This window comes from Hippocampus zosterae, chromosome 18 (genome assembly GCF_025434085.1).
Source record: "Hippocampus zosterae strain Florida chromosome 18, ASM2543408v3, whole genome shotgun sequence".
NCBI classification, from domain to species: Eukaryota; Metazoa; Chordata; class Actinopteri; order Syngnathiformes; family Syngnathidae; genus Hippocampus; species Hippocampus zosterae.
The window spans coordinates 13509631-13535586 of NC_067468.1; the positions used below are offsets into that span (position 1 = coordinate 13509631).

The window sequence follows — 25956 nt, forward strand, 5'->3', positions numbered from 1 at the left end:
GTCACACTGGTGTTGACAGTGCAAAAGTTTGTGTAGAGCCAACGGAAGTGTCCAACTCCTCTGGACACTGGCGGGATAGAAACAGGCTTTCGGAATCGATGGTCATGTGGCCCGGATGCATGGTGTCGAGCACGAAGGAGAATTCGGGCCAGCGAGGACTGGCGATAGTGGCGAGTGGGCCTGTAGCCGCGTTATCAGCTTGACTAATGGCCCCCCAGAGTAGCTTCTTAGTCCCGAGCGCCCGCATTGACCTAATCGGGAGATAAGATAATGCTGCCGTCAGGTGAGAGTGCGATTGGGCCTGTTCAGGGGCGCTTGTCTCCTCCTTGTCCAAAACTTCAAAGGCATTCTAGGTTGCCTGTTCAAAGCACAGGGGGGGGGGTCAAACAAAAACAAAACAACAAAACAAAAGCGTCCGCTGCGTATGAATATTCAACCGCGTTGCTTATTTGCCAGCATGCATGCGAGGTTTAATTAGAACAAGCCGCTTGAATACATTTGCTGTGTTCACCTCATTTGTTAGGATCCCCACTTCGAGCGGAAGCTGTGTTTTGGAGAAGTGTGAATACACCGATGAGTCACAATCCACCCCCTTCTACAGGCACACATACAAGGATGACCGAGCATTCCGTGATGAGAGATTCTTTCAATCTCTGCAATTCTTCCCGATGATTCACAGATGGAAAATATCATGCCGTTTGAATGGTGGAACCAAATCAATATGTACAACGTGTATGATTGGCCTCATCATGAAGCGGGGCTCGCCGTGAGTCGCGGAAGGAGATGGGGGGTTGGTGGGGGGGGGGGGGGGGGGGATCCAGGTCACCCCCCCCCCCCCCCCCCACCACCACCCCAATCACATTAAGTTGGTAATAAGCTCAAGCAAGCATTCATTTTACAGGCTGGCTAAAATTGCACAGCTAAGCTAATGTAGCAGTCCGTAACCTCGAGTCAGCGTCAGATCTTCGTGTTGATGTGGAGTTTCGACAGAGATTGCATTCTCTAATTCCCATCTCTGAGTCTTATAGAAAAAAACATGGGCCAAAATAGTCACGATCTGTATATGAACAATAAAACAGATGGCAACAATTCTACGCAATATTAATCCCAGGGGAGCTCGTATGTGACCCGCATGGTGCCGGCGCAGCTCTTCTCAGTACCATGAGGCAAAAAGGTGCGATGAGTCAGCTCAGAGTGACATTGCCCCACAACAACGACGACAACAACAACAAGTATTTTCTACTTCCCTGCTTCTCCAACCATGCAAAATTTGCAAACATTCAGCGAGCGCGTGCGAAGGCAACCTCACGGCCTCGCAAATGCCTTTTGTTCCGGCGTCATGATCAGCTGCCTTTTGTGTCGCGGCCTTTTGTGCAGAACGGAATATTCAGTGTTTATGCTTCATGACATCGAAGGAGAGAGAAAGAGAAGGAGAGAAAAAAAAGATAGTTAGCACGTCTTAGCCAAAGAACGGCAAATGAAATGAGAAACGAATCTGTCTCCGTTAGAAGCAACTAATGAGCAGATGAAAAGTGATGAGTCATGATGATTAGCTGTTGAATTTTGGCACTTGCAAAAATTCCCTTTTGGACTGAACAGCGTCCAACACAAAAATGACATGAATATGAACAACATTTATCATTATTGTGACATTCTTCAATGATATTGACAAAGCCATCATACAAATCATGACAGTATGTTTTCTTCTGCGTGTATTGTTCCAACAATACGCGTATCACAACAGTGATGATGCGAAAATGGATTTATTAGAGGGGAAACGCTATAAATATGTCACTTTCTATGTCACTGGGTGATCGAGAATAAGTTACAATATTTTGAAATGAAAAGGAAGGCGTCTATTTGAGAGATGTTTATTTTGGAAGTTGATATTTGGGGCTTTGGTCTCGAGCCGAGGAAACGCAGCATGTCGAAGCTCCCCACAAACAACTCTTTCCTGTAAACGATGATTTTATGTGCATTCTTAGCATCGCTGCCGCCACACCCCCCCCCCCATCCTCCCCCACTCCTCCATTATTTGGTCTCTTATCGCCCCACGTGGGCTCACGGTGTTTGCTCAGCTTTGGTCTGATTGATGGCGAGTCAACAAGGCTGTGAAAAATGAGATGCACAGCTGGACACAACGCAGGAAAAAAAAAGCACACAAGATGGGGCGACTATTACGCTGTTTGTAGCACCGGAGATAAATGACGGCCATCTTGTTTAAAAAAAAAAAAAAAAAAAAACAATTAACAGCCACGCAATATCGTCGGCTGTTACATCATTGCTGAATTTGGATCTCAAATCACAATCCTGGAAAATTTAAATATTCAAGTGGAACACAAGTCCTAACTTTTACAAATGATTAGCTACAGTCAATGTATTATCAGTTGTCATACAAGTGTAAAAAGAAGTCAACGTTACAAAAAAATAAAATAAAAGGCCAAAGACAACGCTCTTGAGGTCTCGAGGAAGTCCTTGGTGCATCTTTTGGAATTGGCTGTCACAGAAAATCCAAATAAAGTCACAAGCTTAATTGACGGCCATTTTTTTTTGGGGGGGGGGGGACAAGGATGCAAAAAAAAAAAAAAAAAGACAAAGTAAAGGCTCTCTCCTGCTTCTCTAAAGAGAACAGACGCCTCAGATGTGTAAATAATGCAAGTTGTTCTTTTTTCCGCACTGCCGACGCGAACTGCTTTTCACCCCTCGGCAAATGGGGAAAGAATAAAAGCAGGTAGAAAGAAGCGGGAGAAGTTGTACCCAAGGGCACGGCGAGGCGTTTGGGGTGGATGTTTTATGCGTGGCCCATCGACGAGGAGCCCGGCCTCGCACTAACTTTACCTGCGCCTGGTCTTTCTCTCTCTCTCTCTCTCTCTCTCTCTCTCTCTCTCTCTCTCTCTCACGGCAGAACGTATCCTGGGGCAAACAGTACTCGTACGCCCTCTTCAAAGCCATGAGCCACATGCTGTGCATTGGCTACGGCGCCCGGGCGCCGGTGAGCATGTCGGACCTGTGGATCACCATGCTGAGCATGATCGTGGGCGCCACGTGTTACGCCATGTTCGTGGGCCACGCCACCGCGCTCATCCAGTCGCTGGACTCCTCGCGGCGGCAGTACCAAGAGAAGGTAAGCGCCGAACGATCACGTTTTGATGCTCGGTGAGGTCATATCGTCACGTGAAGATTTGCCGAGAATTCCCGTGACTCCAATCAAGGACATTAGCATATTTTTCAGACAACTTTCCGGAATTTTTACGATTTGATGAGCGCTCTCACTCATATCCTGTTTATTGACTTAATGTAACTCTGCACTAATCCCTCATGGCCCCCTTTGATGCACATAATCACATTAGCGCCATAAAGCTAATGCTAATTAGAGCTGAGATGGTCTTAAAGTATTATTCGTTTCGCACCCCATCAAAACTCGGCTCATTCCAGAATGTCATAAATGAGATCTACATGAATGGTGCTTGGAAGGATGGATGGACGGACGGACGGACGGATGGATGGCTGGCCGCTCCACAAACGTGATTCTTCCCCTCCATTTCACTCATGATGACTTCATGTATGCATTTATCTTATTTTAATGTACCTCCGTGGTGATTATCTCGCTACCATCTGGAATTTCCCAGAACACGTGGATGCTCCGGATGTGCTTTGTGCATGCACGCAACAATCAGATAACCCCGACGAACCCTTAGTACATAACCCCGCTTCGATGTACATACGTAGCGCTGTCGTGCGGGGATTATCGGCATATGTGGATTTAAGATTATGATTGACGAACAATTGAAAAAAAAAAAAAGGCACGAGTTGACCTGTGTACAAATCATACATACAGCACAATACATTCATGTTAGCTGTCCTGCTAATCACTGAATAGCAATAATAATAACAATCACAGTAAACGTAATAATGAGAATAATACAAAGTTAAAGAAACTAAAAAAAATATAGAAGTGAAGTCTCTCTCTCTCGCCCAAATTGCGAATTCTCTCATAGGGAATCGTAAAATCAGGGCAATTTTTCTGTAACGCGCTGTTGCAAAATTTACAAATATGACCATAATGTCCTCGTCAGTATTGAAAAGGGAAAAATGCTGTTTTTGTTTGTTTTTTTATGGTCCATAGAGTCACTGTACTTCCATAATCTGCTCCTTGCTTCACACATCAGTGGCACAGTGCATTCTAGTGAATATTAATGACAGCAGGTCGCCCGCAGCAAACATTGAAAGTCATTGAATTAGTGACATGCCTTTTACTCAGCGTGGATGGACGGAGCATCTGTTCTATAGCAAATCTGCTTCATCCCGTTTCGACTTCATCCTCCTGGCATCTATTTCCGGGCTTGGACAATTTTAGAGGGATTTTAGAGAGATTGTTAACGTGCTAGCGCGTTTCACCGCGTTGGGCGTTGTGTCATTGTGTTTATCAGCGCAATTGTGTGAACGAAGATGGTGGCTATTCACGTCGCTGTATTGTTCAAAGCTATTTCCCAAAGTGTAACTGTCGGTGACGAACACGAGGCATCGATTCAGGCAATTGGTAGCGCGAGCGAAATAATAGTCGTCATGTGCATACCCACTGTTTTTGTTGTTGTTGGGTTTTTTTTTCTGTCAGGCATCTATTTGGACACCTATTAGCAAAGAACAGATCACCATCCTTCACTCTATAGCCCAGATTTTGTCAATTTACTTCCAAATATGCAGTTAAAAGATGAAAAGTTGATAAATATTTTTGTCGTCAGCCACTTTTCCTAAATTCAACTTCCACATACAGTACGTAAAGAGGAATTCAACCCTAAACAACTGCGTTTGCGGACTTTGAATTAAGCGGCAAAATCCACCCGTTTTAATCCCCCTCAGGGGGCGGCCATTTTGCTCCTCGCTGCCGACTGAAAATGACACCTTAGTGATTCTGTGCACGGCACTTCTCCGAGCACGACTTCTGTCCCACCTTGGCGATTCCAGTCTGGCTGAACAGCCCGAGCTACATTCCAACTTCTCCCATAAGCTCCAAATAAATTCACCCTCTCCCTCCCGATAAACAATGACCCAAGCTCTTATCAAATGTCTGCAGCCGGGAGAAAGGAATCAATGAGGGACGCCTTGTGAGTCTCTCAGCATCCTGTGCCAGTTTCATGTCGCGGGCGAGGCTCGTGTCACGCTTGCTAATAATACCCATTACCTGTGTTTCACCACCTTTGTGAACAACTCCACTGCCAATGGCCTTTGAAGGGAGTTGAAAGCCGGTTACGAGACCCACAGCACGGCCACAACTAAGACAATTATGTGAACAGCTAGGATAAAAATTCCCTGAACTGAAAATCAGTGATGTAAACTATGACACTACCAAAGGCCTTTGGTGCACATAAACAGTCAACGATGTGAACTGCGATGCTAGCAGACGCCAATTCCGTAAACCACTACTAATGGCCTTTGGCAGGAATAGAAAATCAGGATTCGAAATCAAGCAATGACCGTCTTAACAATGGCCTGAAATGGAAGACGGCTTTTGATGTGAATTGAAAGCTGGCCTTTGTAAAGGCAGTTATGCCACAAAGTGCTCTCCCAATGAAATTGGTTTTGTGAATCCCTGCCCCTGTCTGTCACCGCGACATTTCCAATGGCCTAAATTGAAAGTTAGTTATGTGAACCACTTCATGACCAACACCGGGCTTTGGCATGACCTGACATTTGATTTTGTGGACCTCTCCAAGGTAGTTGTTTGACCAATAATAACTTTTGGTGTGAATTGAAATTACTTTGCGTGACTCACTACACTGCCGGAAGTCTGTTATGTTTCCTACAACGCTACCGATGGACATGAAGTTAATTAGTTGAACCTCTATCCTAGCAATGACCTAAAGGAAAAGTGACCGAAATTTAAAGTCGTTTATGTCAACCACTATGCAACAAATAGACTTGACTTGCCACACAACACAAATGACCTTTGACCTTACTTCTTGAACGGATGAGTAAAAACGAATGAATGAAATTCACATTTTTCAATTGTTGTTGGAGTTTTTTTAATTTTATTTTTGCCATAGCTGAGAACAGTAAGCACTGTAACCTGAATATGTCAGCGGGATGTTGCGTGTAGCTGGCTACTTCGCATTAAGATCATGGCTTTGCTGGCCATCAGCATTGAGCGACATGCCTGCTTGAAATAATGGCAAATGCAACCTTGGATTGATGTAGCCTCGGGGAGCAATTTGTTTCTACTTCCCCCCTCACCCCCCACCCCACCCTCAACCACCAGACTTCACCTCTCATTCCCCCTCTCTCTATTGGACTAAGCAGTCAAAACGCTCGGAAAATTGCAACTTGTGTTTTGTGGATAGATCAATGCCAAACTTTTCATTCAGTCATTAGTTCTCTTATTGGGATATTTGTCCATGGAATGCATTACCCGAAACTCATACGCGTCTTTCTGCCTTTGCTTCCTGCAGTACAAACAAGTGGAGCAATACATGTCCTTCCACAAGCTTCCGGCGGACATGCGGCAAAAGATACATGACTATTATGAACACCGCTACCAGGGCAAGATCTTCGACGAGGACAACATCCTTAGCGAACTCAATGACCCGCTCAAAGAGGTGAGATCGTTACTTTGTACGACGTGCTTGTCATAAATTACACACGAATCCAATGTCCAAAAAGACACAGCAAATCTGCAAGACACTTTAATACGAGAAATTTGCAAGCAGTTTTGTGGCGGAAAATTATTTTCGGGTGTGTTTTGTTTTGTTTTTTGGGGTGTGTGCGATTTATTTTTATATGAACGGGCCACATTGGAATTGATGGTGAGCGATTGATCAGTTTACTTCTTTGCGACTCCTCACATCCAAGGGATTACATGAGTAATTACACTCGGCAGATATGGGCGAAGAGCGCCGTAAAAAGCCACGCAAGCGTGCCATTCGTGACTGTCTCCCATGCAGACCCATTAAGCGCGCTCCCTCGTAGGGTCGAATGCTGCAGACACTCGCGGCGGAGGAAGGACGCGCAGGGGATTTATGATTATTACTTACAATGCGGAAAATCCTTATAGGCTTTTTGCCCACTATGCAGAGTCCACAAAATCTGCCTGGCGACAGCGTCACACAATATAAATGTCCCTCGTAGGACTGGCGAGTAAAGACACAGTGAGTCACACCAAGCGGTTACATCATCATCATTTCACTGCGAAACACTTGATTTTATGGACGTGCCCAGTTTGAACATCCCTGGCAGGACATTTTAGCGGTGAGGATTCTCTTGCCCCAGTGAAGTACAGCTAATCCAGACTTCCCACAGTAACATCCAAGAGCTGAGTCGAGATCGTTGGCTGACGGCCACTTGTCTGTTGTTGGCGCCTCGCCTTCCCAGCCAAATTTGGAAGGAAGTGCGGGGAGAATGGGGGAGGGAGGGTGTAGGGGGGGGGGGTCATAGTGGGAGCGAGGATCCTCTCCACTCAGCAGACTATGCGGAGAATCTGGCATGTCGCTTTATCGCGAGATTAAAGTCATTGCCTACACTCCTGGCTCCAGCAAGTGTGACCACCTGGGAAGCATCAAAACCGCGAAGACTTTGAATAAGCGTCAGAAAAGGCAGTGTCAATAAAATGATATTTTGGTTTGTCTTATTTGTATTTCATATTTCCGCTTGCCCAGAAGCACGAACCTGTTTTGAAGCCGGTAAATTCAATTGCTCACTGCCAGTACTCAAATCTAACGGGGGATGCGGAGAGTAAAATGAATGAGGTAAATTACTGTGCAAAATGATTGCGTGAAAAAAATAAAAGCATTTATAAGTAAAAAGAACTGCAAGATCTCCACTTGCGGATCTAAAGTCGGCCATTGTGGATGGGCACTTGGACAGTGTCATCCACCCTCGATCGGGCACCCAGAGTCCGTCAGGAGGTGCTATGAAAATTTGTTTCTGATGAGAATGAGAATAATTTGTTCATTAAATTGATTTCTGCAGTGATTCGGAGGCATTGTCCCACGCCGTTGTCACATTTATGAATGAAATACGACGATGTGCATCGAAGCTCAGAATGTCTGCCTGTGCCTCGGTCACACCCAGCAAAATCACATTGCGCCACCACATTGTATCACATATTGTAACTTTTTAAATAGAAAAAGTAATTTTTGTATCTTAATTGTATGTATATATCGAAATGTTTAAAAACACTGTATTCACGGGCTCAGTCGGCTTCACCAAGATCATCCATATCTCCAGCCGAGTGGCGTGCTAATCTTTCAATATGTTGAGCTCATTATGTAACATAATATCGTGACTGTTCAATTCCCTTGGCACGTGACACATCTCCAAATAGGTATTGTGTACGCAAAGATTGTTCACCGCCGAGAGGCCTCCTTGAAGCATGAAAACTGCTCACGATACGTTTGTTCTGCTCCGTGATTGAGGTCATCGCCCCCCCCCCCGGCTCGCGGCTAGCCATCATGTCGTTAGCCCCAGAGGTTGGGCAGCTTTCTGTTAATGTCTCATTATGCCGCAAGTGTTGCAAAAAGGGAGGTGAGGGAGTCAAACGCACGACACGTGCTGAGCAGCTTTCAATCTGTGGCCCGTTGGGGGTAAAACGGAAAACAAACACCTAATCTCTAGCTGGGGGGTGGGGGGGGGGGGTTCCGGGATGGAGCAGAACTCATCAAGAGCTGACAGCAGTGCCAAAATGTTTTCCTCAGCAGTGCTTTAGAGGTTTTAGGGATAAAGCGGCAATACGCGTCCACTTCATTTTGTGCCGCCCTGATAATAGCAGCTGGAGCGCCAAGCGCTTTTCCAAGTTCGCAATCCCTCCCGGGATCTCATTTGTCGCATGTCCCTGTTTTTTTTTCTCCCCCTTTCCCGCCAGGAAATTGTCAACTTTAACTGCCGTAAGCTGGTCGCCACCATGCCGCTGTTTGCAAACGCCGACCCCAACTTTGTGACGGGGATGCTAAGCAAGCTGAAATTCGAAGTCTTCCAGCCCAACGACTACATCATCCGCGAGGGCACTGTCGGCAAGAAGATGTACTTCATCCAACACGGCGTCGCCAGTGTCATCACCAAGTTCAACAAGGAGATGAAGCTAACCGACGGGTCCTACTTTGGAGGTGAGATCTTTCGATCACGCCGGTCTTCACGACAGCTCGTGCGCAACTTCCAGTTTGTACATGTGTTGCCTTACCAATGTAAACGTCCCGCGGCCTTCAGACTCAGGTTTGCTGGCCCAACCTCCGAATGGTTCATAGCTACCGGTACTCGAGTGGGATTCCTGTACATTACACGAAACCATTGAGGAAAAATGACATGACAGACATTTCAGGGCTCAGGTAACAACCAATCACGGCTCACCTGGTTCCTGAGCTTTGAGCTACTGCGGCGTCATCTTCACTCAACAGACAAAAGACAAACAATAAAAGTCTCCATGTAAACCCGACTACAGTTCACGTTGCTGAATTGGTCTTTTGTAAGGACTTCTTCATGCAGTCATCAACTAATCTACTTTTCAACTATTCTATGTAGCGCCAATGAGTATTCATTGTAATTGAGGGCAACAAGAATAATTTTTTTTCTTCAAGTTGCATTTCATCCTCTATTACTACTTTTTTTTTAAGGACCTACTTGAAGTTGTACATCATCTCTACATGAACTCACTGCACTGCCTCACTCACCAAACTAGTGCTCAAGCATTATACAGTTAGTGTACATACTGACGCACGCCACGTTGCGCCCGAGGCCGTTGCGTTGGATGCCTCTTGAAGTCAAATTAATGCAGATTCTCATTAGGCAGCGTTGGCCGCTCGTCAGCCCCTCCGCCGTTATGTAAGCGTTCATCTGCTCGCTGGAGGGGGCCGAGGCGTGGATCAGGCATCCCCGAGGACACAGAGGTTGCCCCCGCCGCCGCCCACCCATACCATCACCACCACGTTCGCACACAGATACACACTGCGTGACCCCCCCACCTACACCCGCACCCCCACTCTATACGTCCCTGCAGCACTCTTGGCACTGACAAAAAGCGAATTGGACTTTCATTCTGCGGATAACGAGAAGCCTCCTCTCTGCTGTTCTTTTCCATCTCTCCACATCTCAGTATGAATGCCATCAATGTTTTAAATGTCAGCTGCAGCCCCGCCGCCTCTCTTGTTTACTCCGACAAAATCCGTGTCGTCTCAGCGTGACGGCAAAGTTTCCTATTTTAAGACGTGCCTGCATATTTTATGCTGAGTTCGAGAGGCGCGAAAGAGGCGGGGATTCTAAGAATACTTGCGCTTTGTGTGCGGCTCGTGTCTCGCAGGCAAGAATCAAAGGATGAAATTTGGTTGTCTTTTTTGGTTTGCTACCGCGCGTTCAAAAACGAAGGGGGGGGGGGGGGGCGGGGGGGGATGCTGTCAGAAAGTGTCTGCTCATGTGCCAGTGTGCCAGGCTGCGGGGGCTTTTCATTGAGCTTCTGCATGGAGCCGACACGTAGAGCAGAACGGCTCATTCAGACGAATCATCCTCTGGATATGACGTCGCAGATCAGACTCCGGATATGCGGCTCGGGTGAAGTGAAGCGTTGAAATAGGTGTGTGCAGCGTGGAGATCGAAGGTAGCCTGAAATGAACGGACGAAATGAGCCATCGCGGCGGTGGAAATTCGACTCGACACGGATCTAAGCATATTACTGCTAGCTTAGTGCTAACGCGTCATGCGCTAATGTCAATGACTGACCATTGAAACCTGTGCTACTCTGGCGGCGTAGCAACATCTACGACTATTAATGCAGAGAAGTTGTGACGGTCCTCTTAATGTTTCATCATTATACACACGCATATGATATTTCATGGTATTTGTTTCAATCCACGCGAAAGTTGAGTTTGGATGGCATCAATTCCTTGTGGGTGTGTCTGGTATCCGACGAGGGTTGTGCTGTATTTGCTTAAACGTGTCAAAAACTTTCAGCAATGTGTTGAAATATTTGCCGAAAAACCCCGACCCGATCAGTTTTAACATTAAATACCTTGTCTTTGCAGCATATCGTCTTAAAGATCAGTTGAAAGGGATTTTCATATCATTGCATTTTGTTTATATCCCCACTTTCTTGAAATAGCGGTTTGTACACGTGTTTGTCAAAAACAATAAGAGCATAGTGCGGGGTTTTCGCCTTGTTACCTGCCTGTAGCTAGCCACCTGCTGTTGCCCAGCTGGTAATGTCACCCGCGTGCATGTGGATGAGCGAGCCTCCGGTCGGTCGGTCGGTCAGTAACAGCTGGCCAAACGAAGCCAGGCACCTTCCTCGTTTTCTTCTTTCTTCTTCTTTTTCCTTTGATGATTTATACGCCGCTGCAGCAAGGGCGAGAAGTAGTCCGCCAAGACGCAAAGCCAAAGGAGGAGGGCGAGCGAGGAACAAAAAGCAGCCACAGGACACCATTAGCATGCTAATGAGCTGGACATGGAGGAGGACAGGAGGTCATGAAGCGACCACGGCCAATGACGCATGGGCCTAGCACAGATAGCTCATCGTCGACAGGGGAAATCACTACTTGGCCTACCGCAATTGCAACTAATATATATATACATTTTTAATCATTTCAATTAATTATTAATGGTTAATTTTTTTCCATATATTTTTAGTAAAAACACATATAAGCACTTAAAATCTCTAAATATATGAAAGTGAATGATAAAAACACATTCATTGATGACTAATTTCTCCATCGTTGTTTTTTATTGTCTCTTATCTTTGATATTATATTATTATAACCTAACTTGCACAGGCAGCTGTAGAGACTCCCTGTCCTCAACGGTTTTCTATTTTTGCATTATCAAACAAATGTCGAGATAGATGTCGCAGACTCAACTCGCGCCTTCCCATCTTAGAAATCATGTAATGATCTTGTTTAAAAACGGTATTTGTTAATACCACGTTTCATTCTAGCATCCGCACCATTCACACCCCCAGCGTGAAGGTGTTGCTCCGGCGTGGCGCGCACACACCCTGCTCTCTTTGCACAACACACTCCTGCCAAAAATCACAGCACAACTCCGGTGATGAAGATTGAGTTGAGACAAAAGGCTCGCTTTCTGCCAAACGTGGGAACTAAACTAGGCTCAAGCTTGTCATGGGGGTTTGACTGCATCGTTGAACAGAAGTTATTGAACTTTAAATTTCAGGAATTGTTTTACATGCTTTAATGTACATATTTACTTGACAAAAAGGGGGAATGATCGCATCCAGAACGTTGGAGGGAAACTGGCACAACCCAAATGTCCTCGCTGCTCCTTGAAATTCTTTAAAATTATGACATCATACTCCATCCAAGTAGATAATGTAGGCTAAAATGGCCAAAAAAAATCTAGTGTTCCAAATCTGTGAAAGAAACATCCGATTTGGGGTCCGTTTAGGCAAATTGCGCCCAAGTTCGAGCTCTTAAATACACTCCTATTAGCTAGTTAGCTACTAGCTGCCAGTGGATGGCTAACACGGCTGAACTTTCCTTTCACAGTACAGAAGCGCTATCTAAGTTAATACTTGCCTCCATGGCGGCAAATGAGCAATTCCTCTGACAAGTATTGTTATCATAACTAAGAGTAATTTCCAAAATAAACCAGGGGCTACAACGGGTAAAGGCGGAGAAGCCATGCTAACCTCGAAGCTATCATGAAATGTGATTGTGAAATACCAGAGGAAGCACACTTTTTACGGAAGTCGCTGGAAGCACGTACTAGTAGACTGACTTTGAACAGCAACTTTCATCTTTTTAAAAGTATGAATTTTAGAAATGTCCTTAAAATCCTTCCCAAGTCAAAAATGTTCACATAACTATTTTAGCATGAATGTAGTTTCATAACTGGGAAGTTACAAATACCATACAAGCCAAAGCAAATTGAATGTCAGTTGTTTTTTTTAAATCTTTTCTTTTAACTGTGTGAAAAATGCTCATCCAAAAGGGCTCATTCCCTTCACGTTGCGCAGACATGCTTCGCGACTAAAAAAGAGGCAGCTCTGTTGGTGCAATGCAGCGATGCGGCGTGACGCTTGACAGGATCCGACTGCATTGCATTAAGAGGCCATTAGCCGTGCGGCGGATGATAAATGGTCTCGGTGTCGCTTAAGTGACAGTTTATTTACACTCGACGTAAGCGTCTCCTTCTGTACCTTCACGTCGAAGGTTCATCGACATGCTAATGTGTACGGACATTTAGCTAAGCCGCAAATGCCGACTGGCCAATGAAAATCGCAGCACGGTGCAGAACCGCTACGTAGCACTACTTAGCTAGCTCGCAATCGTCATGTTTTATCAAACAACTCATCTGATGCGTTTTTCGTGAGGTAACTAAACGGCTTATGTTATGTTACAAATGTGAGGGCGGGATTTGTAATAATAATAATAATACATTTTATTTTTGTGTTGCGATTGTTGAAATGTTTGTTTTCCCGTCGCCCCGCAGAGATCTGCCTTCTCACCAAGGGTAGACGGACAGCCAGCGTGCGGGCCGACACGTACTGCCGCCTTTTCTCGCTGTCGGTGGACCACTTTAACGAGGTTCTGGAGGAGTACCCCATGATGCGCCGGGCCTTCGAGACGGTCGCCATCGACCGCTTGGATCGCATCGGTAAGGTCTCCTCACGACGGCGATTTCATCCTCCGTCCCGATCTTTCTTTTTTTTTTTTTTTTTTTTTTTTGCCTGTCATCGTGCCCTGGTGTTTGCCGCCTTTCCAAACATGAAAGCATCGTGTCCGCCATCTTCTGCCGCATGTCCTTGTGATGCTGTCTGATGAATTAATACGAGTCTTGGAACCGGCGTTAAGCCTCGTAAAGACCCAATTTTTATGGTTTGATTAATTGGGGAGGAAGCGCATGCCGCCGTCCTGGATGTGGTCGTGGTGCGGGCGGCGTTGACCCCGCCCACCCTCAATAGACCACCGCGAGTGGATGGAAGCTAACCTCACATGCATGCGTTGTGTGGCCCTCTTCCTACTCATCTGCACTCCTGGGTATGAGCAGCACCCCACCCCCAAATAAGAAGGCCTAAATCGGGGGTGGGAAACCTAAAATATGATTTGAATGCAATTCTAAAGAAGCCCCACACACACACACAAAAAAAGAAATGCTCACAATACATTATGATAAAAATGTTGTTTGATTGTTGCATCACATTATTATTTTTTTTTAATCACGCTGTACAGACCTGGGAGGACTTTATGGGCCCCTAATAGGAATAAGGTTCCCCACCCCTGCTCCAAATCAACCAAACACTAAAACAAAGCCAGCGACAGGAAACAGGAAGTCGCTTCAGGCTGGAACGTCCCCACTTTTCCCCCTTTCGAATAATCCGGTTATAAACTCAGCCAGAACGGTGCTTGGTTATTTTCAAACATCCATGGACAGAACCTGGCCGCGAAATAGTCCACAAGGTATGAAATCAAAAAGGGGCACATGTATGAAATAAACTGGGCACTGTTTTTCATCAGGGACTTTCATTTGTCATTTGGGTTTTACCGTGATTTTGGATTAATCCAAACGTTCCCAACAACGTGTGCCTGAAAGAAATCAAATGTACATGTGGATTTTAAGAAAAAAAAATTATTCCCACAGTAATGCATAACAAATCCGTTTTCACTTCTTCTTGAGATGCTCACCTTAATACCGTACAAAAGGAGACATTTTGTTTGCCGGCCTGCCTTTTTGGCGACTTCCATCGCGCTGATTACCCCACCAAACACGAAAAGGTGCGCAGGTTCGGCGGCTCCACTTATCCCCACCGTGCCAACTCACTCAGCTGGGCGGCTGGAGGCGAGCCCGGCGTCTTCCTCCAACCGTACGCTCGGCTCAGCGTTGTTTACGGCTAATTACGCGCTCACACAAGCAACCCAAGCACACCGCGTATCCGGGTATTGTCCTCTGTTGCCTTTCAAAAATAGCACACGGTGATTCAAGTCTTAACACCACCCGATGGCGGCAAACGACTTTTCCAATCCGCATGCGCTAATGGCAAGTTTGCAGTGTGCCTATTATGTCGTCAGCGGTGGAGCCGTGGTGTGTATCTACTTGTTTCCGTTGCTTTTCATTGTCATGTCCATGTAATTTGTGCGTCCTTCAGGTGCGTCAATACGAGCGATTTTGGTCTTATTACCTCGGGTAAGCGTCACCGTGTCAGGACACTCTGCTCCGGTGCAACGCAACGCATTGATTAGGGCCACTCAGCCAAGACGACACGCGTGTTTCACATCATGAAGGCAACCTTTTCTCCTCGGGAACCACGTTGTGTGTCTGTCCTATGTGCAACTTACCAACCACGCTGCGACAAAAATATGACTGACTCTTAAGTACAAAAAAAATATATAATAAATCCTCCCCAAAACTATAATATATATATAAATAAATCTATATGTTGTTCATCTTCCGAGCCGCTTGATCCTCACTAGGGTCGCGGGGGGTGCTGGAGCCTATCCCAGCTGTCTTCGGGCAGTAGGCGGGGGGACACCCTGAATCGGTTGCCAGCCAATCGCAGGGCACACGGAAACGAACAACCATTCGCACACACACTCACACCTAGGGACAATTTAGAGTGTTCAATCAGCCTGCCACGCATGTTTTTGGAATGTGGGAGGAAACCGGAGCACCCGGAGAAAACCCACGCAGACCCGGGGAGAACATGCAAACTCCACACAGGGAGGCCGGAGCTGGAATCGAACCCGGTACCTCTGCACTGTGAAGCCCACGTGCTAACCACTGGACTTCCGGACCGTCCCTAAATCTATATATAAATAAATACATATAAATAAATAAATAAATCCTCCCAGAAAAAAAAATACAGAATATGTCCGAATATATGCCCCAAAAAAGGACCAGTCGCATGCCGGGAAAGAACTACTGTTAAAAGATTTATGACCCCCCCCCCCCTTGTCCAGTAAAACAGTTAAATATCGAGTCTTGAAATGTATCACTCTAATTCCATTTGTAAAATGACAACAAATATACATCTGGAAGCAATTTGAACATCTGGATTGGATGCAGGACCTGCTACCTGTGGCGTGAAATTCTCTTGTTTTGCATGACGGTATCATGACGTGAGTCCAAGGAGACGGGGTTGGGTTGCATTCGTCACTTCGGAGTCAGGCGTCTAAATTTGTCCCGTGTAGCCTTTCGCAATATGATGCCCTTCCATTTGAAAAGTGAAAATCTGCATTTGCCCTTTTTTCCCCTCTTGTATTTAAATTAAAAAATAAAATTGAAAAAAAGACAGCCGCCCACTCTGAGTGACACCTCTCAGAGCGGTTTCACTTCCTGTCCCGCCCACCCCCACCACACAAGAGGGGGAGTTTGCCTCATACAAGGGAAGACGCGTGCGTGGTCATGACTGTCTCGTTTCTCTCTCTCACTTTCTCTCTCGCTCTCTCTCTCCATATTTATATATGAACTGCATTTGGTCACGTGCTTGTCTTGCTCTTCTTGAAGAAGAAAAAGAACAAACAAAAAAAGAAAAAAGTAACGTGTTGCACATTTGACGTGATCTTTTATCTATCTAAAAATCACCTGACCCCAGGAGTCCGTCTTGAGACGAGCTCATCTCGTTTTCAAGAGTGTCCTGGCCGACGAATAGGCACCAGGTAAACACTTCCTTCCAGTTGCAACATTCAAACAACGGCTTAATTAAAAAAAAAAAAAAAAAAAGAAATAAAATAGTGTTTCAGTAGAGGCTGGTTTAGTTGGACCCGCCGCCCCCAAATTCATCCTCCAAAAGCTTCTTGTCCCCCACCCCCTTCCCTCCTCCCCACTAGGATACATACACATAATTCCAACCATCCACCCGAATTCCCGGATGACGAGGGAGACAATCCAGGAAACAAAGATGCGCCATTCACATTTTTGTTTTTTTCTTTCACAAATTAGCCACCCGGATTATTTCGCATCTTTTAATTATTTTGCCCAACGGTATCAAAATCTGCAGACTTTAGTCAAACTTTCCTCATGCAACCTGCCACCATCTTGTTTTTTTTTTGCATTCCACGACTGACGCAAATGCTTTTTACTTTTGCGCGAGTTGAATACAGCTACTTTTTTTTTGGTTTTGTTTCAGTCTCACATTCCAACTTAAAAGAATCACCAGTCACACATGTCTTTGGACAAGAACAAGGAGCCGATTTTCTGCCGCATGACTATTATTGAGTCAATTTATGACTTTGCGCTCCGTTTAAAGGCGGAGTTCTCCTTAAAAACAGGGGTGAGGAGCCTTTTGTACTTAGGCGGCTCGCGTTCCAGAATCAAAAGGTCAAAAGATTTTCATTTACAAATGATCCAAGTATATATGCATTAGTTTTGGAATATTTTGCATTGAATCAATATCGCCTCTCCTGATCGGAGAAAAGTTTCCCCATCCCTGCCTGAAAGGAATGCTAACAAAAAATGACAGTGTTGTTTCAAAAATAACATATTTATTTGTTTAGTTGGTTGTTTTTAATGAGACACATTGTCCATGAATTCAATCATGTTTGTCTTGATGCTTATGTTTGTTTGTTTGCATGTGTTTTCTTCTCATTTCTTACCAGCGTATTCATATTTGTTGTCGTTGTTTTTTTTTTGTGCCTTGTTTGATTTTGGAGGGTTTATTTAAGTGTTATTTGTGTGGCATGTATCCTAGTATGTTTTTTTTGGGGGGGTGGTAGGGGGGTGCTCATGTGTGTATTGAACGGATTTTGTATATTTAGCCCTAAAAGTTTACATCATCCTTTTTTTCTCCTCATTATTTAGTGTAACTAATAAGATATAATTTTCCATTATTTCCTTTTTTTCCCCCCAGTCATCCTTTCCAATTTTGACAGAACTTTGTTGACACTTCAATTTGTTGCGTTCACCCAAATATGGTGAACACAACTGATTTACGGTGCACAAAAATATGAAGGGATGCTTCTTTTTTTTTTCAAAAGGTAAATAATCAGAGATACAAGTAATCTTCCTTTTTTTGCACTGACTCCGAGTCGTCCCTAGTTTTTTCTCTCAAACATATATATAATGTTCATGTTACTATGATTACAATAGTAATAGTATTCATTAAGAAAATGTAATATTAATATAGTTATATATTTAGCATTGATTATATAAGGATTAGGTTGGGCAACAGGTGAACTTTTCAGAAACGTCATTGCTATAAATTGACTCCATATTGTAAATGTAAATGTAATGTAAATGTAATGTAAATGTGAACAGCCCTTAAGGATTGATTAGTTCACACACCAAATTTTGCAGTGCCAAAGATTCCGCAAGTGAGGCAGACCGAAAATGGCCTCCCTCTCCTTTCCAGTGATCTTTTTTTTTTTTCTTTTTTTTTTGGGACGCCACATATTTAGTTTTCAAAGCTGCCGTGTGAGTGGTTTCAATTATTTACTGTTCTTCCGATCCGCAGAGCTAGATCCTGTCAGCTTTAAAAACGCCATAAAAACGGCCTTGTAAGTCCAACGGGTAGTCGCTGGTGCTAGCTGTAGCCTGTAGCGAGAAACCAGAGTCCAAACAGGTGACATCAATCCTTCGAAAAGTCAATGTGAGTTTGTTAGCTTACCTTGAGGGCCTTGAGCAGGGAAAAAAAAAAAAAGCAAATATATACCGTCCGAACGGAGAAGCGTCGAGCCCCCTCCAGGACGGTTGGAGTCTTCATGATGAAGTGACTGAGGCGGGAAGCCTTGAGCGCACTTATCGTCCACTCCGTCTTCTTTAGCTAGCCACGTCGATAAGCCCGGCCCACAGCGATCGGAAAGAAATTAATCCGAAAAAAAGAAAAAAAAAGTGACTTGCTTCCTTGTGCCCGTGGGCGCAGCGTGCCCTTTATGGCGCGTAATTAGTCCGTTTCCAATTAGAATCAATTGTATTTATCAAGCCCCAGGGGGCCCCAACGGTGCGTACGACACCCACTGCGGCGAGTTCTTTTTAAAGGCTGTATGGGAGGAATTATGCGAGTTCTAATTGAATTGTGCCGTCCGGTTGGAAGCACGACTTCCTGTTTCCATCCGTTAATATGAACGTCACCTCAAAAGCACTCTGTTAGTTAGTAAGAGATGGACAATAGAGCCTTTTTTTTTTTGTGACTTTGTCTGAAGAAGTGGAAATCGTAGGTGGTGTCCCTGTGTGACGTGTGTGAAGTCTTTGTGGTTTGAATAGACTGTGACTTTCAACGAGACTTACGTGTCGTTTGTCGTGAGGGGAAAGTGTCCCGAGTTTGCCGCGACTCATCAGGATTCCGAGTTGCGTCAGCACTTTTCTCACCAGACGACGCTACACGTAATCTTTGTCTCCTTATGTGTCCTTCACCCTTTCCTCTCAGAGCGCCCCCCCCATGACCCCCCCATAGTCTCCCATCGCCGTTTGGTGTACTTCACACTTCACGTTCCATTTGAGCGAGTTTAGTTAAAGAGTCAAAGGTGCAGTTTGAAGACCTTACAAAATTTGCATGGCCCGTCACTGCTCAAGTCCAGAGATGGCAAAACGACTCGCACTCTTAAGACACCGAGTTAAACTTGAGTCAAATGAGACCGACTCTGGAATGCGTTTAGGTGCAAATGGTTGAAGGTACTTTCCGCTCTCGAGGACGGGACCATTTTGATAGCTGCCTTGGCAAAATGGAAAAATGGTGACATGTCAAGTCGCCAAGAGCTAGCTTGCGTTGACGCGGACTTTTATGCAAACGAACGGTGTCCCCGGAGCTTCTCAAACAAAAAATCCGAAATGAGGTCATGGTAACAACTGGAAAAAAATACATCTTAACATGAGGTGTTTTGTTGATGGCGCAAGACTCATTCTTGGAGTCGACAAGATGACATTTTCTTCAATGAGACCATTGAACGAATTTGGCACTTCCTGGTTCATCTACGGGCGGCCCGGTAGTCCAGTGGTTAGCACGTGGGCTTCACAGTGCAGAGGTACCGGGTTCGATTCCAGCTCCGGCCTCCCTGTGTGGAGTTTGCATGTTCTCCCCGGGCCTGCGTGGGTTTTCTCCGGGTGCTCCGGTTTCCTCCCACATTCCAAAAACATGCGTGGCAGGCTGATTGAACACTCTAAAAATTGTCCCTAGGTGTGAGTGTGAGTGCGAATGGTTGTTCGTCTCTGTGTGCCCTGCGATTGGCTGGCACCCGATTCAGGGTGTCCCCCGCCTACTGCCCGGAGACAGCTGGGATGGGCTCCAGCACCCCCGCGACCCTAGTGAGGATCAAGCGGTTCGGAAGATGAATGAATGAATGAATGGTTCATCTACGCCCATGTTTTGTTTTTTCCCGCCCGCCCACCTCGAGATCTCAACCAGACTACAGATGTGCTTTCACATCACCGGGAGTCAAAGTAAATGATCGGAAAAGCACTCGGTTCAAATACAATGCCTGAAAATTTCCTAAGGTCCGAACGAGAAGTGTTAGCACTCGGTTCCTCGGTTCCGGCGGTCAAGTCTTCAAGCTGCATCTCAATCTTATTTAGCATTCCCGTCGGAGTGCTCGGCCTCAACCAGGCCGGCTCACCTCTCTTGACTGCTCCTCAACAGGGAAGAAGAACTCATTGTTGCTGCAGAAGTTCCAGAAGGACTTGAACGCCGGCGTATTCAACACCCAGGAAAACGAGATCTTGAAGCAGATCATTCGCCAGGACCGGGAGATGGTGATGATGGTGGACCGCAAGCAGTCGCTCAGCGGGATGAACTCGACGCCCATGTCCGGCAATTCCATCATTAACTCGCCGGCGCAACCGCCCTTCGCCGCCGCCTTCGGGATGAGTCAGTTCCAGCAGTCGTCGGTACCTTTGACCTACAGCGCTTCAGCCATCGCCAACGCATCCGCCGCCCGCATGCTGCCGGCCGCCGCCGCCGCGGCCCTCTACCCCGCCGCCAGCGTTTCCCACCTGGGTTCGTCCTCGGCCAACCCGCAGACGCCGCTCCAGGGGGCCATCATGTCGCCGTGCTCTTTCACGGCCGCCATGTGCAGCCCGCCGGTACAGACGCCGCTGGCCAGCCGCAGCTTCCAATACGGCTCTCCCACGGCGTCCCAGCTGTCGCTCATCCAGCAGCCCGTCGGCCAGCCGTCTCTCGCCGGCCAGCAGTCGCAACTCGGCCAGCAGACGCCGGTGTCGGCCGCGGGCGGAGGCTCGACGCAGCAGCAGCAGCAGGTCCCTTCGCCCCAGCGAGGGGATGTTCACAAAAGCACGCAGGCGCTGCAGTCTGGCAGCTTGAGTCGAGACGTGCGACACTTATCGGCCTCGCAGCCATCGCTGCCCCACGACGCGTCGCTTGGGCCCAGGGGGCACCAGGCCTCGGGCGACTCGCTGGCATCCATCGCGCCGCCCCCGGCGACGGTGGCGGCGGCGGTGGCCATCCAGGGGTTGAGTCTCCAAAGCGGCATCCGCACCACAGTTCCCCAGCGGGTCAATTTGTTCCGGCAAATGTCATCAGGGGCCCTGCCACCTGTGCGCTCCACATCGGCGGCGGCGGCGGCGGCAGCAGCGGCGGCGGCGGTCTCGTCGTCATCGGGCCAGCACAGGGAATCCCCCGGCTCTCGGAGAGATTCTGTCCTGAGCAGTACGGAGACTGAGCAAGACAAAATGCGCTTTGCGTCCAATTTATGATCCTTTTTCCCCTTTTGCTTTTGGATTTTTTTTATTTTAACCATGGAGGAGCTCCAAACTACATCGTTTTCTCTTCAACCTCATTGAAATCGTGTACATAGCGAGCCCTTGTATGATATTTTAGGATCATTGTCACCCTACTTAAGAATGTATATTATACAGATAATCTTTTTTCTTTTATGCCATAACTATGACTAAATACACATCTGGTATATGGCCTCTGTGTATACGTGTGTGTGTGCGTGTGTATATACACACACACATACAAATATGGTACGAATGAGAACGTTGGGAGTATTGGCGAGTGCATGTGACTGTCTGTGCGTTGAAATCCAATTCTAAAATATTTCGCAATGGCAATTGGAAAAAAAAAATCTGTAGTCTAAAAAAAAAAAAACATGAGTCTTCCTTTCTGAGAAATATAATGAATTATATACAATGTATGAATTCTTTTTTTATATATATTTATGAGTTGTTATTTTTATTTTTTGCATTACGGATTGTGACTTCCTTTTCCACCGAGGAAGAGGAGAAGCAGCGTTAAGCGCCACTGTGGAATCATACGTGCAAAGTATCTTTAAAAAAGAAGAAGGAAAAAAAAAAAAGAACAAACAATCAAACAAAACAAAGCACACGCCCCCATGAAGGAATTTTCTGGACTTTCAGAAACCAACACCGTACAGAAAAGTGTCTGCAACCTCGACAGTGTTAAGGGAACGAATAACAGAAAATGCTGCTTTAAGACGCGTGTGACAGATGGACGAAAGGACGGATGAAGGGTGCGTTTGTTTTCTATTCCTCATTTGGGATGGTTGAAGTGTGACGTCACGACAAAAGAGAAAAAGAAAGCTATGTTGTATATTTATAATATTTATAAACTAAAGAATTATCACCATTATGCAATAGACTGTGACATAAAAATTACCTAATACGTGTGCTGTAAATAATTTTTGTAGAGCTAGTATTTACAGATACTGTGTGGTGCATTCTCTCTATCATAAACAAATGTCTTACTTCTGTCGGGGAACCTAGCTAACCCACCTGCAAGCGACAAAGCTGACAAACGAACCTTAATGCAAAAATAATAATAATAACTAAATGCAGCATGCCGACGAACCGGCTTAACGAGAATCCCGTTTTGTTCAAAAGTGATTTTCTTTTCGTGATATGTTCTTTGACACATTTTTTTTAAATACCTTGATTTAGTTTTGCCGCACTTTGGACGGTAAAAAAAACAAAACCTTGAACAGGTCTATGATGAACTAACTAGTTTCCACATATATTGGCTGTTTTTCTAAATTGAGTGTTGTTCTCATTATATATTTCTTTAGCTTTTAACTTGCAGTTAATTTTAGTCTCGGAGTTGAATCGCAGCACATGCTGTTGACGTCATACGAACGATATGACGTCAACATCAGTTGCGGGGAGCAAAAAAAACCAAAAACAAAACACTGAATGGTAAAAGAGGTTCAGGGAGATGATACAGCACCTCCTGTCACTGGAGTTGACGACGTTCATGACTTCTATTCTTCAATTCTCATGTTCTTCTTCTCATCTTATAGTTGAGGCTGCTACGTCCCGTCGCATTCCGACCATGACGACACTTTTATCCGCAGATTTGGATTCTATTTCGAACGAAACAGCCACCGGGGCGTTTTTTTTCCTCTCAAATTTTGAAACAATTCACGACTTGAAGCTTTACCCAAAACAAACAAAAAAAGGCTGCAGAGCGCTGCTGTTTGCATTAAGGTTCTACGTCTCATGTTAAATCTTTCCCCTTGGGCTCGCATACGCTGAACCAACCCCAAAAACAGACGCAGAAGCGTCCGAGCAAAGATCCGGTTCACATCCGATCGGGCGGGCCCTCTTTCCGGCTTCCGGCGCGTTCCGTCAATCGGGTGGTGAAGCTTATCCGAGCCCTTCAGGGAATGTGCGTTTGGCTACCAGTTTGTGTCGATACTGTACTGATATGATCCCAACGTCGCTGTCAATGAAAGCATGCACTGTCACCAAAAAAAAAAAAAAAAAACTAACAAAAAAAAAAACAAAACAATGTTGACGTTAAATGTTGTTTGATTCTGTTCATTGTGCGTCCGCCTCGGTGTCGTCTGTGCGAGCATCGACTTTTCACACGGACATTCTTACGTATTTGTGCCTAAACAACAGCCATGTTCCGCCCTTCTTCGGTTCATCCTGACTTTCCTCTACGACCCGTTATATGTCTCTTGTGTTTTTTTTTTTTTGTTATTGTTTTCTTCAGACGGGAAAGGACTTTGCGACGACGGCCAAATGTCTCACGGCATTCAGCTTTTTCAAGCAGCTTTCTTTTCTCTCTTGTATTCACGCTATTATCTGCAAAGTGGATTTTTTTGGGGGGGTGCTGGGGTGGTGCAATGCAATCTTATCGCAAGTAATATCACACACGACAAGTTGTACTCATGGCGAGCACCTTTCTTACATTTTTTTGTTGTTGTTGTAGCTAGCCACTGATATTTGTGTAAGGAAACCGGCCAAAGCAAAAAAAAATGTCTTGCTTTACAAATTGCACTTTTCCAGTAGAAAGCTGAACATATTTTTTTGGGGGGGGGGTGGCAGATTTCCAACTCGAGCACTTAATCGTGAATCTGCCGTCGTTCCATAGGAATGAGTGATGATGCATTACAGGACTTGTTTTTATTTTTTGCCGTTTAAATTTGATTTTATTTTATTTTTACATATACTTGCCTTCGGAGGGAGTGCTTCCCAGCTATGTGCTTTAATTTTTTTTTTTTTTGTCTTTCCTCACTGTACCGATCACAGCTACCAGACGGGCATTAATGGCGACGTAACAAGCTTACACATTAGAAGCGTAGAGACCCTCAACAAGCCAGCACATATGTTTGTATTTATATTCTCGATTTGGTTCCATTTTTTTTAAATTTTTTTTTTTGTCGTCATTCGTCGGTTTGTTTGGTTTAGGCGGAAGAAATATAGAGATGCAAAAAGATTTTCCGCAGAGGACGAGAGCCACATTTCAGTTTTCGTGAGTTTCCTCGCGGAGGACAAGAAAGATTCATGTAAACTTTCTTACAACAATATGCAGACAAACAGTGTTTGTCAAAAAATCCTTTTGATTTTTCTTTTTCTTTTTGGTTTCGTTTTGTTTGTAAATAATAAACCTTTAAGATATAGAAAATAAACGACATATTGTCATTTCACGCGAGTGTGTGTCATGGTCTTGTGGATGCGGGCGAGTCGCGAATGAATCGATCGATGGTCGCGAGAAGGTTCTGAAAGAATCAGCAGTTCCTAGCGAAATATCGGAATTGCCTCGGGGAAGGGATTTCCATTCATTACCTTTCAAGTTCCAAGACCAAAGTCGTAAAGCTGCCTGCCCCAAAAGACAAATTCAAAGGATTGATTTCTTTGTTGGGAGCGTCAACAGCAAACGACTCAAAACTTGTGTGGCATAAAGCTCCCGAGGCTCGCTTTGGAACGACGCCGTTGCTTTGCGGCTGCCGCGTTATCACAGGAACAACGGGGCCTCATTTGGCCTTAATGAAAAGTCATTCTATGCACGGGAAATTGATTCTTAAAGAATGCGTCACTTCAACTTGTCCTCACATTTTGTCTTTGTCAGAAAGGGATCATTTCCTTCCCTATTCTGTGTTCAGCAATTCCATCCAAGGAGCTTTTGAATATTAAAACAATACATCAAGTGTCTTTTGGGGTTCGAACTCGATAGCAGCAAACAAACACATTGTTGTCAGCTGGTTATTAGCCGACTCTTTGTTTTGAAGTTGAAATTCCACCCGATAATTTTTTTTTTTAGCCTGCAGTAACCGTCTTTAATCAAGCTAAGTGACCTTGTTAGCATGTCTCAACACGGTTAATGGGACCAAATTAAAGACGCCAAGCTAACAAAACAGCGCTAGTCATTAAGTTCTTAATTGGACACTCAATGAAAGACTTTCTACCGTGGAAGATTCATTACGAGCGTAAAAGACTTTTGACTTGTTCCTGTGTTTGACTTGAGAAAAAATAAATCAAAATGTTCACAAATTGCTACTTGACACAGAGCAGAAAACGGAGCAAACCTTCCATATCTAGAAAATCTTAGTAGTAGTAGTCAGTTGTTGTCAAGGACATCGCGCATGTCAGGAATGTTGGTGGCTAAAAAAAAAAGCTTTTGGAAAGCATAAGATCTTTAGGACTAAATTACTTGTGCACAGGACAATTCTTTTCCGACTGTACCTTGCGATCCTGTCTGTAAAGATCCCAAACAGAAGCATGACGAAACTCCCCGGGTTTGATATCCTGCCACAGAGTGACATAGCTTTCTCTGCACTCATCCAGGGACCATATGGCTCTTAGCAAAGAGCATAGCCTGCTACCCGTACCCCCGCGCCC

At 45.3% G+C, this 25956-nt stretch overlaps 1 protein-coding gene across 1 annotated transcript in view; it reads left to right on the top strand.

The window, feature by feature from the left end:
* Nucleotides 1-24769, top strand: part of LOC127590768 (potassium/sodium hyperpolarization-activated cyclic nucleotide-gated channel 1) — a 49803-nt gene extending 25034 nt beyond the window's left edge. The window contains exons 4-8 of the mRNA XM_052050196.1: nt 2906-3124; nt 6447-6593; nt 8855-9095; nt 13420-13584; nt 20495-24769. Of these exons, the coding sequence (XP_051906156.1) occupies nt 2906-3124; nt 6447-6593; nt 8855-9095; nt 13420-13584; nt 20495-21567 (1845 nt within the window). The 3' untranslated portion in view covers nt 21568-24769. The remainder of the gene's footprint in view (nt 1-2905; nt 3125-6446; nt 6594-8854; nt 9096-13419; nt 13585-20494) is intronic.
* The last annotated feature ends 1187 nt before the right edge of the window (nt 24770-25956 follow it).